This window comes from Salminus brasiliensis, chromosome 23, assembly GCF_030463535.1.
Source record: "Salminus brasiliensis chromosome 23, fSalBra1.hap2, whole genome shotgun sequence".
NCBI classification, from domain to species: domain Eukaryota; kingdom Metazoa; phylum Chordata; class Actinopteri; order Characiformes; family Bryconidae; genus Salminus; species Salminus brasiliensis.
The window spans coordinates 1,054,220-1,071,221 of NC_132900.1; the positions used below are offsets into that span (position 1 = coordinate 1,054,220).

Consider the following 17,002-nt stretch of genomic DNA (forward strand, 5'->3'; position numbering starts at 1 on the left):
GAAAGTGAAGTTAGATTTTCATTGATTAATTAAAATGTAAAATGTTATTGACTAATTAATTGCTTTGTTAGCGATACCAGTTGATAGCAATGCGCTATGCTGTATTTTGTGCATCCAAACGCTATGGAAACACATCCACTGACAGAATTTAGCGTACGACTGATTTAACCCAGACTGAGCTGTTCTGATAGACTGCACAGCACTGCTGTTGAGGTGCAGTGCGGCCATCTTGGATTTTGGCTCTTCAAGTAGGAAATCCAACTTCCAGAAGATCCGACATCCCAGTTCAGTTGGAACGCAGCGTTAGTGGCGTCTGTTTTGGCTGTTTTTGCTCATTACCAGCGTATCTTACAGTACTTCTACATTTTTTCCCTGAGCTCCATGTATGATGTTTGTGTGGGATTATAAATCCAAACTAACTCCCCTTCCTCACTCCAGACTCAACGGACTGTTTTTGCTACCGTGCCTTTAAGACTGATATCTGCTCTGATTGGCTGCCCTGGTTTGTGCCAGTCTATCCTGAAACACTTAGCTTTGAACTTTGGCGTGAAGGGGCGGGGCAAATGTAAACATTCATTTTAGTGACATCACAGAAACAACAGATTCAACACAGGCTGTTCGCGGGGAGTGTTTTTTTCCGTACGCATACAATCAAATTTGGTGATACTAGGCCAGCGACTTCGTACATGTTACAGATTTGTTTTCTAAATTATTCAATCTGCTTGTGTACGCCCCCTTGTGCCACCAAGACTGCTGTGACCCGTCGAAGCCTGGACTCCGCAAGACCTTTTAAGGGTGTTCCTCCTGGTATGCAGTGGTCAGCACCCAAGACTTATTGATGCTCATGGAGGCCCCGCCCACCTCAGCACTTACAGGGCTTCTGCTGCTTAAAGGAATGTCTAAAGGTGTCTAGATACCACAGCAGGACACCTTCAGAGGTCTTGTGGACTCCATGCCTGGACAGGTCAGAGCAGTTTTGGTGGCACAAGGCGAACCTACACTATATTAGGCAGGTAGTTTTATTAATGATGACATCTGAGGAGCAGTAGAGGTCTCCTGAAAATAGCAAGGTGGTATATAATCATTTATATAGATATAAAATTCATAAAACTGAACATCTGGAGTGAAATTAGCTTCTGAGGGTTAATGAGTACACCGCACTGCCGCTTCTTGGTTGAGTAATAGCTTTTATTAAAGATGATAACGTGGGTAGAGACCCCTCCGTATCATGACTGGTCGGACACTGGTGGTCCACATCGTGGTCATCTGTATCAAAACCATTCTGCCAGTGTTCCCAAACCTTTGACAGACAGTGTATTTGTGTGTGTGTGTCTTGGGCCGGACTCTTGCGCCCCACCCTCAGTAAGTGGGCAGTGAAGACCCTCGTTAAAGAGATCTACTCTTTCTGCTGCTTTGAGGTGTTGACCTTTTCTCCAGTGATGATTAGGTTGAGCTGGAAACCCTTAAACTGATCCTTCTGCCGTAAGTGACGCACACTAACTTCACCCCTCTCTCTCTCTCTCTCTCTCTCTCTGTGTGTGTAAAGATCACTTTATATAAGTAAGAACATCTACATGCCACAAACAGTATGTGGTAAGATACCCTGTATGGACAAAAGTATTGGGACACCTGATTATTCGTTGTTTCTTCTGAGGTCAATTAGAAAAAGAGTTTCTCCTGCTGTTGTTGTTGTTGGAGTAACTGTCTCTACTGTCCAGAGAAGAAGACTTTCTACTAGATTTTGGAGGAGGAGCACTGCTGTGAGGATTTGATTGCATTCAATGACCAGAGCATTAGTGAGGTCAGGATGTTGGATGATGATCACCAGCACACCTCATCCTCCCCAACTCATCCCAAAAGTACTGGATGAAGCACCAACACAGTTCTTCCACTGCTCCACAGCTCAATGCTGGGGGGCTTTATACCCCTCTAGCCCACGCCTGGCATTAGGCAGCATGGAGCCAATAGGGTCATTATTCTTAACCATTTCTTAGACAATTCAGAATTGTCTAAGAACACCTTATATGGCGTGTTGCTGAATGTAATCAAATCCTCACAGCAATGCTTCTCCAGAATCTTGTAGAAAGCCTTCTTCTCTGAACAGTAGAGACAGTTACTCCAACAGAAACAGGTTTTTTTTTTTTAAACTTGATTTCAGAAGAAACAATGAAAGAACAGGTGTCCCAATACTTTTGTCCCAATACATTTGCTCATAAGTTCACCCTGAAACCTTCACCACTGTGTTCTTACAACAGTCTCAGTGAGGAAACGGAAACATCTTCCTTTGCCATTGTTTTTGTGCACCGCTGCTGTTCTTGGCCCCCTGTGCTGAAGCCCCCCATGGTTGTCCGTCAGTGTGGAGCTGACAGACAGTGTCTCTGAGAGCTAAGCTACAATCTTATTTAGAGGAGACGTGTCAGCTCCAGATGGGTATGTGGGCTAGGTGCAGCTGAGTCACACACATCAACACACATATACACAAACACTGACACACACACACACACACACACACACACACACACACACACACACTCCTCCTCCTGTTTTCATAACTTGCCATTCATACGGACACCATAACGAATGATAAGTATGACATCACAGTTTACAGAGACAGATTCATGCTATACATTCAAAACGTCTTCGTTTCGCTGTCCCTCACACACACACACACACACACACACACACACACTGTGACCTGTCTGCACTCACACGCATTTAAAAGTGGGCGGGGTCAGTATAGAGTGGATGTTGTGTGCTTCGCTGTGGATGTCGCTCTCTGTCGTAAGAAACCCTCGCATCTCTGAAAGCCGAACCTTTTATAGAAATTAACGGTAATTAACGAGACGGACGTCAGGTTTACAGGGATGCACCCAAAATGAGTTTTTGTGGCTAAAAAGAGAAAAGAACACTAATTAAACTAAATTAAATCAGGCCACGCCCCCACACAGCCAGCTGTTTAACATCACAGCTTTTTCTCTGGTTTCGGCCTCCCATTCACAGGAACCCAACGTTTCAGGAGCAACATTTTAGGGTGGAGATTTCTGAAAATGCTCTTCAGGGTGGAGGTCTTTGAAAACACTCTTTATAAATGCAGGTTTTTCAGAAAACTCTCTCCAGGGAGGATGTTTGACAGTGCTCTCCAGGGTGGAGATTTTTGAAAACATTGTCCAGGGTGGAGGTTTCTAAAAACACTCTCTAGGCTGACATTTTCACAGACTTTGTAGCGTTAATTTTGTCGAACAGAAGGCATTTTTTGTTGATAAGTTACACCTCTGCCGTTTCAAACCTGCTAGTGCTCCCCCTAGAGGTTAAACATTCATTATTTAGGTCTGCTTTGGCCGTTATGCTGCTTTTGCAATTTGGCATCTGCTTGTGAGATGTTAGTGCCCCCTGCTGGGCTACAAGTGTTGGCTACACCTAGCAGTTTGAATGTTTGTACGTTCATTTAAAAATATAAACAACACTTTTAGTTTTTTCAGCCAGGCTTGGATTTCGCTTTCGACCAGAAACTCATTTTGGTGCATCAGTAATTAATTTAATCATCAATTTAATTGATCTGTTTAGCATCAAATGTCAAAACAATGTAAAGGGTTCTTAAGAGAATAAAAAGGAGTTGCGAGGTGTTGTTACGACAGCGACATTACGCCCCCTCCACATAGCCTCCTCACCCTGAATTCACAAAAAAGCTGCTTATTAGAATATATGGAGTGTGCATTACCAATAAAAAGCCAGCCGTCATTCTGGCTGGTTGCCAGCGTTTGAGGGACTACCCTCGCATGGAAGTTCGTCGTTTTGGACCAGGCCGCGTTCGCTGGCCGTTTCAGAGAAGTCCTCGAGGTGATGGACGCAGTCATGGTCGCAGGGAAGCTCTGACGGGTGCTCCTCCGAGGGCGTGGCGTCGGCGTAGGTGATCTCCGATTGGTCCTCGGTGTGTAATGGGCTGTTCTGACTGGACAGCTCAGTGCAGTCCGTCTCGTTCACCAGGCTGCCCTCGGACGGCTGCTCCAATTGGTCCCCCAGGTCTGGGAGGTTCGGTTCCCGCGGCAACGACAGGCTCTTGTGACGACTCCAGAGCTTGTGGAGCTCGGTTACCTCGGAAACGCTGCTGCTGGTGCCGCTGTCACGGAAGCTGGCCAGCGGGGGGCGGACCTTCACCCCTGTTACCGTCACTGAGCCTTCGATGGCCTTCCTCAGCTGCAGGCAGAGGAATAGAATACTTCAGTGCAGTATTCTGGCAGATCCTTCAAGACTTACAGGTTCCTTATGAATTCATCTCACGAATGCTTGTTTATAATAATAATAATAATAATAATAATAATAATTAAATACATATATATATATTACACTAACATTAACCCTTATAAACCATGTGTTTATTATTCAGTTATTACACTTGTGGGCCACTGAGTGTTGGCACTGGATAGGTATGACAGTAGGTGGAAGGTACGTAGATTCTACATGATTTTTAACATGTAAACTGATAATGGTTAAAGTACACACCTCTTTTAGGGATACCACTCCAACAAGCCTCCCAGTACTCGTGACATATGCATGATCCAGACCAAGCAGTGAGAAAATAGTGTGTGTCTGTGACACACAGAATAACAATGTGAAAGAAAGCCCAGCAAACGAATTATCCAGAGCTCAAAGCTTTCTGGACCTCTGGTGAAGAGAGAGGTCCTCACTGATTGTATGATTGTAAGTTTTAATCTAACAAAGGTAAACGTGAGCTTACTTTATGCAAAGATGTGCGCTCCACAAGCTGGAAGGGGGCGGGGTCTATCTTACAGTTGTTAAAATTGACAGCTTCATCCAGCTGTTGCTCCTCCCACTCGGCTATCTGAGTTGAAGAGAAGGTCACGTGGTCAACCTGTCCATATCTATGGAACTACAGATGGCACTTTTTCCTGTTGGACACTGACACTGGAATCATTCAGCTTTAAAACGAGCTGGTTTTAACTGGAGCTCTTTACTAAGGTGAGCATCTAAAAGCTATCCTCAAGCCCACCCATGCCCAACTATTCCCAAACTCACTCACCCCAACCAATTTCCATCAATACCATCATCCATCACCCAACCCATCCATCCAAAAACCCACCCATTCCCAAAACCACCCATCCCCATCATCCCCAAAACCCACCTATGCCCAAACCCACTCGTCCCTGCTCATGCCAAAACCCACCCATCCCCACTCTTACTCACCCCTACTCATTCCCATCCCCACTCATTCCCGCCCACCCTTCTCCTACCCTTCCCCAAATCCACTCTTAAACGCACTTAAAACCAGCCATTCCCAAAACCACTCATCCCTATCGCCCAAACCCACCATCCCCCAAAACCCACTCACCCCTACCTATATTCATCAATACCCCACGCTTTCCTGAACCCACCCATCCTCAAACCCACTCATCCCCCAAAACCCACTCACCCCTACCTATATTCATCAATACCCCATGCTTACCGGAACCCACTCATCCACAAACCCACCTAAAACCACCCATTCCCAAAACCTCCTATCCCCAAACCCACCTAAAACCACCCATTCCCAAAACCTCCTATCCCCAAACCCACTCATCCCTGCACATGCCCAAACCCACCCATTCTAATACCCACTTATCCCCACCCATATTCAATAATATCTACCAATCCACCCCCAAAACCACTTCTTCCCACCCTTATTCAACAATACCTATCTATCTATTCCCAAAAGCCACCCCAACACCACTCACCCCCACTCTTACCTGAACCCACCCATCACCACTCATTTCCACCCAAATTCAGCAACACCTACCCTTCCCCAAATCCACTCTTAAATGCACTTAACACCAGCCATTCCCAAAACCACTCATCCCTATTTCCCAAACCCACCATCCCCAAAACCTACTCACCCCTACCTATATTCATCAGTACCTACCCATCCCCAAAACCACTCATCCCCACGCTTACCTGAACCCACTCTTAAACCTACTTAAAACCACCCATTCCCAAAACCACCCATCCCTGTCATCCCCAAAACCCACCTATTGCCAAACCCACTCATCCCTGCTCATCCCCAAACTCACCCATTCTGAGAGCCACTTATCCCCACCCATATTTAATAATACCTACCAATCCACTCCCAAAACCACTCCTTCCCACCCTTATTCAACAATGCCTACCTATCTATTCCCAAAACCACTCATCCCACGCTTACCTGAACACATCCATCCTCAAACTCACTCATCCCCAAACCCCATACCGCACATACGATACGTGTGATGTTGATATCCAGTGTTGTTTGGGTTACCTCTGCTGTAGACATGTCGTCCTCAACATCAGGACCGTCCTGAAAACAGAGAATCCCCACCACCAATCAGACACACAGACCCTGCACATCTGTACAACACACCCAAATCACACCGCCGGCCCCCTTCACGGATTAGCATGCATTGTGCTTACTACTTACGAGATGGACGGCACACTAATCTGACCCACAGAAGCGGCTAAAGCTTTACTGGTCATTAGCAAGCTTTAGCGACACATTAAGCACAGCCTGGAGGAGAGTGAAGGAGACTGAGCGCCACTACTGAAGCAATAAAGCCCCACCAGAGTGAGCCGCCTCGTTAGCCCTAAACATGCTCAATTCAGGGGAGAAATGCTGAGGTTTCAGGTTCAGTTTAACTCAATTTTGGCTTCTCTGGTTTAGAAGGCGTCGTTTCTCTGGTCAAATTTCAATATGGAGAATCAAGACATTCGCCAGCGAGATCAGGAAAGACAGACACAAACGTTTGGACTTCGTCTCAAGCAGTCTCATGCACAGCCATAGTGTAGCTCTACAAGAACCCATGGCCTGGCATGAACCCCATGAGCAACTACTTTAAAAATACAGGTGCCAAAAGGGTGATCATAGGGGCGATGCCATTGGTCTACAGAGGTCTTCAAAGTCTTCAAAGACTGGTAGGCAGGACTTTAAGGACATTACACACCCTTGTAAACTATGTGTTGGGTTGAACACGCCTATTAACTGAACTTAAGACCCAGAATTGAAGACCACTGCTAAAGGAGAACCACTTTTGGCTCCATAAGGAACCTTTCAATGGATGGTTGACTGAAGATCTGTTAAAGTGGTTTATAACAGCGGCTCAAACCAGTCCTCTGGGACCCCAAGATGTCCACGTTTGTGTTCTATCCCAAAGTGTTGGGTTGGAGCAATAATCTGGACCGCCTGGTACATTTACATTTACATTAAAGGCATTTAGCAGATGTTCCTCTCCAGAGCGTCTTCCAAAAGTGCTAAACACAAGTCAATATGGAGACCATAATACTCTACTCTTCACCCAAGTACTCTCAGAAGAGGAGAGTCTTCAGTCTGGGTTTGAGGACAGTGAGTGTTGGACTCTGCTGTTCGGACACCCAGGGGAAGTTCGTTCCACCACTTCGGTGCAGGACAGAAAAAAGTCTGGACGCTCGTCTTCTGTGGATCTTAAAGGATGGCGGGTCGAACTTGAAGCTGGAAGGGCTCTCTGTTGCCATCAAGTACTGGTGGAGGAGCTGGCTGGTCCAGTCTTGGCTTTGTAGGCCAGCGTGAGCATTCACAACTATTGAAAGCCACTGATGTTATAGTTCTACACCAGGGTTCTCAAACTTGGGGACCTCCCAAAAGATCCAGATCTTGACTCTATCCCTGTGTTGGAATTTGAGTTTGAGCAAAATCTGGATCATCTAGTGGCTTTGGGAACTGGTTTTAAAGCCACTGGCATGAAGGCTCTACACCAACGGTCCTCAAACTTGGCGACCACCCAGAGGATCTGGATTTGTCCTTTCTCCCTTTGTGTTGGGTTGATCCTCCAAAAGTCTGGGCCATCTTCTGATGTTAAAGTTCTACCACAGAGGTTCTCAAACCTGGCGACCACCCAGATGATCCATGGTTTGGAGAAAAATGTGGACCATGGGGGCTTAAGGACTGCTTCTGCTCCACATCTTCTACACTCACATCTCATCCACTGAAGGGTTCTTTAAGGAACCAGAACTGGGTTCTAATATGGCATCAGTCCAGAGAATCCTTTTGGCAGCTTCATTTTTAATGTGTACTGGAAAGTTGATAGCATTGTATGACTAGTGAATTCATACCGTGGTATGAGTGAGATGATTCACAGAGCAGCCGGTCAGGCAGCGTTTAAGCACTGACCGGAGGTTCTGCATTGAGTTTACTGGACTCAAAAGTGCAGATCAGTGCATAAACACACCTTCATAAACACAACATTAAACACGGGTGTTTCTATGGTGTGCACTTTAAAATCAAGTAAATTCAATGGCCTTTTTTTCAGAGCACGACACGGAAGAGCATGCCAGCGGGGTCTTTGTGCTTCAAAGGCCCAGTTGGCTAGGGAAGGTTTCCGGCTCCATCGGAGATTCAGCGGGAGGTTGGAGCTGGTTTCTGGCAGTGCTCTTACCGCCATAGTTATCCTCACACGCTTGGGCCTCCTGCTCCTCTTAGGAGCCTTGGAGCCAGCGTTAATCTTCCAGATGGGCACAGATAAAGAGAAGGGGAGGAGCAAACAGCGTTACTGCAACGTTACTGCAATGTTAATGCAACATCGCTCCCTCAAACGTGCACAGTGATAACATTGAACAGCTATGAAAGGACACGGACAGAGTGGTCCAGCACAAGAGGCGTCCTCTCTGCAGACAAGCACATGAACATCAGCGCTGACACTAAAGGACTAAAGCAATAGTTCAGATTCAGAATTCAGAATCTGATTTACGTCATTTTTCCATTTAACCAGAACGTCGACCATCAGCCAAGACACAAGTCTGCAGTTTACTTTACTACGAGGCTAATGTAGCTAACAAGTAATGTAAGCTAATTCCCTTCTCCTCCTATTCAACAAAGCTGTTTAGCTCCACCCATTCAGCCTACAGCTGTTTAGCTCCACCCATTCAGCCTACAGAAGTTTAGCTCCATCCATTCAGCCTACAGCTGTTTAGCCCCACCCATTCAGCCTACAGCAGTTTAGCTCCATCCATGCAGTTTACAGCAGTTTAGCTCCATCCATTCAGCCTACAGCAGTTTAGCCCCACCCATTCAGCCTATGGCAGTTTAGCCCCTCCCATTCAGCCTACGGCAGTTTAGCCCCACCCATTGAGCCTATGGCAGTTTAGCCCCACCCATTCAGCCTATGGCAGTTTAGCCCCACCCATTCAGCCTACAGCAGTTTAGCCCCACCCATTATAGCCTACAGCAATTTAGCCCCACCCATTCAGCCTACAGCAGTTTAGCTCCACTCATTTGGTTTAGCCCCACCCATTCAGCCTACAGCAGTTTAGCCTCACCCATTCAGCCTACAGCAGTTTAGCCTCACCCATTCAGCCTACAGCAGTATAGCTCCACTCATTTGGTTTAGCTCCACCCATTCAGCCCACAGCAGTTTATTCCCTCTGATTCACAGTGAAGTTATAATGAGTGCTTTGTGAGTGAGTGGGCGTGTTACAGGGTCGTAAATGCACACACACACGTCTTTAATGAACATCAGGGAAATGATACCAACGGGTCAGCAGGATATGGGCCCTTTCAGTAATCTCTGATAGACCTACTTGTGTGGTCTCTGACATCCGTAATGCTACTGCTGATTTTAGCTTTACATGCCTGTCCATGTTTTGGCTGATAGACCACGGGCGGAGTGTGGAGAAAACGTTTAGCTGAAGTATCACTTTTACACAACGTTCCTCAAACACTGGTACAGACCACACACCAGCAATCCTATAAAGAAGGGCTTAAAGAAGGGTTAGCAGTCATAGTCATGTGTGCAGGGAATGCCTACTTTCAACCTGTGGATGCTGAGGAGGAATAACCAGAGCAGAGCAACACAATAATGACCATGATCAGAAAGAGGATCGGACAGCAGTCTAGGATGATCAAGGGGAGCCATCACAGGTGTACTGGCTAGCTCTAAATGTGAGCTGTAGCAGTGTGTGAAACTACCTCCACCATGTTTGGAGGCCGTACTTTAGCCTGGCTAGCTCTCACTGTAAGCTGTAACAGTGTGTGAAACTACCTCCACCATGTTTGGAGGCCGTGCTTTAGCCTGGCTAGCTCTCACTGTAAGCTGTAACAGTGTGTGAAACTACCTCCACCATGTTTGGAGGCCGTGCTTTAGCCTGGCTAACTCTCACTGTAAGCTGTAACAGTGTGTGAAACTACCTCCAGCATGTTTGGAGGCCGTGCTTTAGCCTGGCTAGCTCTCACTGTGAGCTATAACCATGTGTGAAACTACCTCCACCATGTTTGGAGGCCGTACTTTGGCCTGGTTAGCTCTCACTGTGAGCTGTAGCAGTGTGAGAAACTACCTCCAGCATGTTTGGAGGCCGTGCTTTAGCCTGGCTAGCTCTCACTGTGAGCTATAACCATGTGTGAAACTACCTCCACCATGTTTGGAAGCCGTGCTTTAGCTTGGTTAGCTCTCACTGTGAGCTGAAGAAACACACACTGCCTGGTAGGGTACAGTAAAAGTCTTCATAGTCTATTTGGGGAAATATCTGCCTGATATCTGTTGCTTTAGCTTGAGTCCAACCTCAAAACACTCACAGAAATGCAGATTGACCTGTGATTGGTCAGTGTGCTACTAATGGGAGGGTTTGCATATCGCAGAATTCTGCATGATCAGTGTTGCAAACACTACTATCACAATATTAACAAACAAAGCGTGGCCCCTTTGAGTGCACAAGTGCACAGACACCTGCTACTCTGAGAAGACTTTCTTACCTCCACCTGCTCCTTCACTGGTTCCCCACAGGACACACTCGGAGAGCCTGCATCAGACACAACGAAGAGAGTGGAGAAGGTGCACGGGGAGGGTCTGAACAAGGTAATGCCAGTGTTTGTGCTAAAGTGTGTGTGGACGTGTTCGTACGTACTGTTCAGGGTCTCCGTGTTGCTGACTGAAGACACTGTCTTGAGAGCGGATTTGAGGGGGATTTGGGAGTTGGTCAGAGTGGGGCTGTAGGAGGATTCCTCAGTGGAAATCTACAGAGAGACAGTTTGAATAGACTTTAAACTGGATAGATAACTGGTGTAATTGTGTGAATAGCTCTTTCTAACTGACCCTGTCTGGCTCAAAGGCTTTGCTCGTTTGGCTGGAACTGCACCGCACTGTTTAAGAAGATTCACACCCTTTTAAGGGCCCATATCCTTCATTTGTCTTATTTTCTTCCCTCCCTGAGGTCCACATATGACATTTGTGTACATGTGCACTTATATGTCCAACAGTCCAAAGTGCTGACCAGTAGAACGAGAGTGGGCTAGAGTAGTATAAAGCCCCCCAGCATCGGGCTGTGGGGTTCTCTGGATAGGTGATGGAGCTCCATCCCATACCTTTGGGATGCGTTGGAGTGGCAAAACTTATCATCCAACATGCATCGGTACATGACCTGGGCTGAATCAATCAAATACTCCTCACAGCAATGTTCCTGCACCTAGTGTAAATCCTTCCCAGAAGAGTATAGGCTTTTAAATCCCTTGTGATCAGAAGAAGTGCTGAATAAGCAGTTGTCCACAAACTTTTGGCCACGCAGCACTCTAAACAAATTTTTAACATCTCTCTTTATAGCTTAAATTACACACCCTGTTTTTGTTGACATATGCAAATGAACTCATGAGTTCAGTGTGAATGGGCGGAGCTAAGTCGCTGTAGACTGAATAGGCGGTTGCAGTGTATGTAAATGTATTGTGACATCACAAAAACCACATGTTACAAACAGCCCCTTACCAGGAAGCGGACGCCCCGGCTGGCCTTGGGTGAGGAATCCTGGGAGAAGGAAGGGACGTGGGTGCCGTTGTCCTGAGCGCGTTCCCGCAGGTACTCCAGCCTGCGGCCGCGGCCCAGCTGCTCCGAGAGCAGGGACTGCAGCTGGGAACGCTCAATGGAGCCCAGCAGGATCATGGATTCTACAGCCAGGCCGCAGAGACAGAGAACGAGAACATCATACCCCTGCTGAAAGATCCAGCTCAAGACCAGCTTTTGCTGGAAGTTGGTTACCAGCCATGTTACCAGTGATTTAGGTGAAATTTCACTCTCTCTTATCTCTTAAACTCCAGTTACAGAGATCCATGTGTACGTTCCTCCTGGTGGATGGAGTTCTGACTAGTTAAAGGTCCAGGTCCGCATGACCGTGAATTCAGTCTAGTACAAAATGTTCAATTATGATCTCTTGGCATCGCTTTACTAGGATGATCTACTGTAGATGCCCGGTAGATGCTCAACTGACCTGACCTGACCTCACCTCACCTCACATGGCCTGACCACATTTGACCTGACCTGACCTTACATCACCTGACCCAACCTGACCTGACCTGAACTCACCTCACCTCATCTCATCTCGCTTTACTAGGATGATCTACCCGGTAGATGCTGACCTGACCTCACCTGACCTGGCCTGACCTGACCTGACCTAAACTTACCTCACCTCACCTCGCCTGACCTGACCTTCACCTGACCTTCACCTGACCTTCACCTGACCTTCACCTGAATCTGTATTAAATACGACTGAACTCTGAGCTGAAGGTAAACGACTGTCTTGTTATTAAATGTAAGAGTGCACTCTCACCCTCACCCTCACCCTCACCCCAACTTTATTCTTGAATTAACCCTAAAACCTAATTCTCTATGATTTGATTTAATTAGATCTACTCCAATTAATTAGTTGCTTCAAGGATAAAGTTGGGGTGAGGGTGAGGGTGAGAGTGCACTTCTAAGTCAATGGAAACATGTGACTAATCAGATTTACATTACAAAACAATACAGACTTATGACCAGCTTGATGACCAGCTCAGTCAAGTTGGTCATTCAAATAGACTGGACAGTCCATCAAACTCAAATGAAAACATACCCTATACTGGTTAACCAGCTGGTTATACTGGTCATCCAGCTCATCTCTCTGGTGAAGTGCCTGTGCTGTGGTGGCTCACTGGTAAGAACCTCTGCCCTGAATGCTGCTGGTTGTGGGTTCGAATCCTGCTCAGGGTGTTTGTTCTTTTGACTAGTCTGAGCAACACTTTAAGAAACAAAGGTCCAAAAAAAAGCTTGTGTGTTATGAGATCCTGTGGCTCACTGGTAGATGCCATGCCTCCGTGATTAAGAGGTCACCGGTTCAAACACTGGTCAGGAACTCCAGGTCATACCTGAAAATGGTTGTGTGAAGGCTAGAGGGCAAAACCCGAATCAAGGGGGGAGAAAGCAATCTGGGGTCTCCCCCCCCCGGCCTTCAGAGGGAAGACTAGAAGGGGTTATGGAGACTAAAACTCCAGTGTCGACTTACTTTCTTCAATCCAGGGCTGTAGAAATTAAAAGCTATCACCCACACTTTGATTTATTTCTACAAACAACATCCTCCATTAGCCATCTTTTTCACGCCACTCCTCATTTCCCCAGAACCACCACATCACAACCAACACTGAGACTAGGCCAGATTTGAACCAGCAACCTCCTGCACTGGAGGCAAGGCTTTTCCCACTAAGCCACCAAGTCTCACTCTTAGCAGCCTTTTTTTAGGGGGTTTATCTTTGACATTGAAAGCCAGTGTTATCAGTACACCCAGTCTACCTTCTCTCACCAAATTAGCGTTACCAGGTGCTCATTAATGAGAAACCCCTGTTGATTGCTCCTGTTTTGTGAGTTTCTTCCTGAAGACCTGGTTCTCGATTGGTCCCCTGGTTGACTGCAGCTCTGCAGCTTGACCTACACCAGGAGCTAGCTTCTCCAAACACTTGGGACTGTCAAAACCTTCTGAGACCACATCACATTTCCCAAGCCTTCCAAGACACATCATTGGTCTAGTGTTGGATTGGGGAACAACTTCAGACACTTTAGTGCAGTCCTGGCTGGATAGAACCAGCAATTAATTGGAGTACCCACTGGGTACCCAATTAAGTACCCAATGGGCACTCCATGGGACTGGAGTACCCACTTATTTCTACCAGAGAGAAACTCAGCTTACACTTGCTCTAGGTTTCAACACCAGTATTACTACGCCCTCATCCACTGAGTAGAAGCTTAGGTCATATGAACCAGGGTTGCAGGGTTGAACATAAGGGTCAACTTTGGCAGCAAAACTCACCCAGAAATCTTTGAAACCCTAAGAGTTGTTTATACCACAGAGCTGTAAAACTACTTTACTATTCGTAATATAGAAGAAATACACGTTATATTCAGTTTGTTGGGCTTAAGGCTGACAACTTCTCAAGGGGAAGTTATAAACTGTGTTAAAACAGGGCTCTGGAGATGCCAAACAACCCCAAAACAACCCCAACCTCAGCCTTAACCCTCAGCCCAAGTCAAATGTATTTGTACAGAACTTTTTACAACATGCAGTCACAAATCAGCTTCACAGGAATCCAGAAATAAGACACGCAATGAACATGGAACTTGAGGAAGCCCAAGCCCGCAGTGCAGGAAAACCCCCCTCAGAGCCGGAGGGGGAATCCTTAAGGCCATAGTGATGCAAGCCTTATGTTCTGCTATGAACAGCCAGAAGATTAGTAGCAGATTGGAGCACATCCGTATCTCACCTCTGGACTCCACCAGGGCCAGGGTCTTAAGCTGCCCGGCCAGTAGAGCCTCCTGCAGGTCCCGGTAAGTGGAGGACAGTGTGATGTAACGCACATCTCTCACCATGATGTCCTCCACACGGATATTATACTTCCTACAGTTGGAGCAGACATGCAGAACAGTGTGAGCACAGACCACGCACAGACCACCACAAACGCTTCATTTGTTACTTTTAGTAAATAAACAAACATCCACTGCAATCTAAAAGCTAGGGATTGTGGGCTACTGTAAGAGAAGCCTGTGGCCTTGTAAAAGCAATAATACTAAATTAGAAAAATGAGATTGGACCTTTTTAACATTACTACCATTACTTTCTATTGTGTTAAGTCCTGACCAGTAGGGGGTGCAGTTTTACCCTGTTTGCCCTCATATTCCATCTGTGTTAAAAACTATAGCCTGAATGTAAGCTAGTGTCTGACCGACAGGTATCGCTTGACATGTTCTAGCACAAAGCATGTTTAATAGCGAGAACTGATGGTAAACCAACAAAGAATTCCAGTTAGCCCCGCCCCTTTGATTACAACCGACAGTCCTATTGGCCAGAAAAGCTCTATTCGACTAAAAGTACTGAAGTACGAAACTAAAACCCAAAAATATAAACATAACAGTATATTGATCAGATTTTCCAGCCTCGGTCAGCATCATTCTACGACATTTACCTCTCAGTCAGGTCCTCAGTGGGACATAGACATACACACAATACCACACACACACACACACACACACACACAGACAGAAGGACAGCCAAAATAAGGGAAAAGGGCCTGCTCACTCCTGCCCCCAGCCCAGCTCGGGCAGGTACGGAAGCTTCTGGATTCTGATGATGGAGTCGTAGAGCGAGGGCTGCAGGCTCTGAGCCACGGCATTGGCCAGAATAACAGCAATCATCACAGGCAAGATGTGGGATATCTGCCCGGTCAGCTCAAACACGATGACGGCTGTGGACACTGTGTGAGTGACCGCTCCGGAGAGTGCTGCAGCACCTGACGAAGTCCCAAACACACCGACTGAATGCACTCTTTTTAAGAACCACTTTACTAAGAATTCAATCATCACACGAACACAAACACAGGAAACACAGCAAATGAGAAAAAAGGACCAAAACTAGCAAAAACAACGGCCATGCAAACCGACAGTGCCTCACAAACGGCTGAACAGGAAACATTTATCTGCATGTCAAACAAGAAACAGGTGAAGATGATGATGAGGGGCGGGGCTACAGAAAGGAAACAAGTGGAGGAAAGGGGGTGGAGACACAGGCCTAAGAGGGACATGGGAGGAGAACATACACAACCACATGTACAGTGGAGAGCAGATTCAGAAGGAAGGAAAACAGGGACAGAGAGGAGGAACAGGGGCGGGACTGGTACACTATTACTGCTTGGACTGGGTGGAGGCAGTGGAGCAGCTTCACCCTCAGTGGGGAGCAGACAGAAGCTTTTAGCCCTCAGTTTGTAATAGAATATAAGATTGATTTTTACAGTCAAAACGACACTGTAGCATCATTTGTTTAAAAAAATGATGTTTTTCATTACCTAAAACAACACAGTCAGTTATGGAAACCAATTTCCACCAGGTTAAAGATAAAATTAATAATAATAATATATTTGAATAAAGGCTTAATTTCTTGTCTTTAAAAAGATTTGTATGTATTAATTTGATTTATTGTTTTGTAAGAAAAAAAAACTCAAAAACTACAGATTTTCTTGTGGTTTGGAAATGAGGTGCGCGCTGGTGTGTGTATAGCATTAAATAACAGCTGTTCTGTGTTTACTGCATTTTATATTTGAACAGAGGTTATTTACTACAGTACATAATATTTAATAGCAGTTTTTATGGGCCTCAGCATTTCCCTTCCATTAAACAGGCCAAGCTTTCACTTTCTAGTGCTGGAAAACTCTAGACTCAATATTTGTGGCAGAGGAGCAGCCTGTAGCTCAAGTCTTCTAGAGTCTACTCACGGTAAAAACACAGAATCTGTGATGACAGCATGAGTTTGGGATGCATTTACTGAACTATTGTTATATTCCTGAATAGGAAGCAATACAAAAATAATAAAAAATGCATATAATTAACATACAAACATACATTTTATTTAGGAAGAAAATCAGTTTGAGCGCCCCCTTTTGGATTCGTGCAGTCAAACAATTCAAGCCCTGATAATTAAAATCAGATTTGTTTGTGTTTTCACGGCAGTCTGAGCAGTATTTAGTGTTGTGTTAAGGACATATTATCAATATTCATGTATACTTCCATAGCAACAGTATATCAGCACTGTCAGGCAAAAACCTTGTATCTCTAGAACAGTAGTTTTCCAGCAGAAGGTAAAATCCTTCCTAATTTTCAATGGATGTCAATGTAAAAGATTTTATTCCAGGTCATATTTGGATTCCAGGCCATTTCTATTGGTCCGTTTAACA

At 45.8% G+C, this 17,002-nt stretch overlaps 1 protein-coding gene across 7 annotated transcripts in view; it reads right to left on the reverse strand.

Moving 5' to 3' along the window:
- Window positions 1-3,350: 3,350 nt before the first annotated feature.
- Window positions 3,351-17,002, reverse strand: part of clcn2a (chloride channel, voltage-sensitive 2a) — an 86,447-nt gene continuing 72,795 nt past the window's right edge. For 6 of the 7 annotated variants that reach the window (XM_072668959.1, XM_072668956.1, XM_072668961.1 and 3 more), the window contains 10 exons: window positions 15,355-15,565; window positions 14,543-14,676; window positions 11,745-11,923; window positions 10,894-11,002; window positions 10,742-10,788; window positions 8,433-8,498; window positions 6,287-6,325; window positions 4,736-4,840; window positions 4,501-4,587; window positions 3,351-4,194 (listed from right to left, as the gene is read on the reverse strand). In XM_072668959.1, the coding sequence (XP_072525060.1) occupies window positions 3,736-4,194; window positions 4,501-4,587; window positions 4,736-4,840; window positions 6,287-6,325; window positions 8,433-8,498; window positions 10,742-10,788; window positions 10,894-11,002; window positions 11,745-11,923; window positions 14,543-14,676; window positions 15,355-15,565 (1,436 nt within the window). In that variant the 3' untranslated portion in view covers window positions 3,351-3,735. The remainder of the gene's footprint in view (window positions 4,195-4,500; window positions 4,588-4,735; window positions 4,841-6,286; window positions 6,326-8,432; window positions 8,499-10,741; window positions 10,789-10,893; window positions 11,003-11,744; window positions 11,924-14,542; window positions 14,677-15,354; window positions 15,566-17,002) is intronic. The other variant, XM_072668960.1, reaches the window with a different exon arrangement.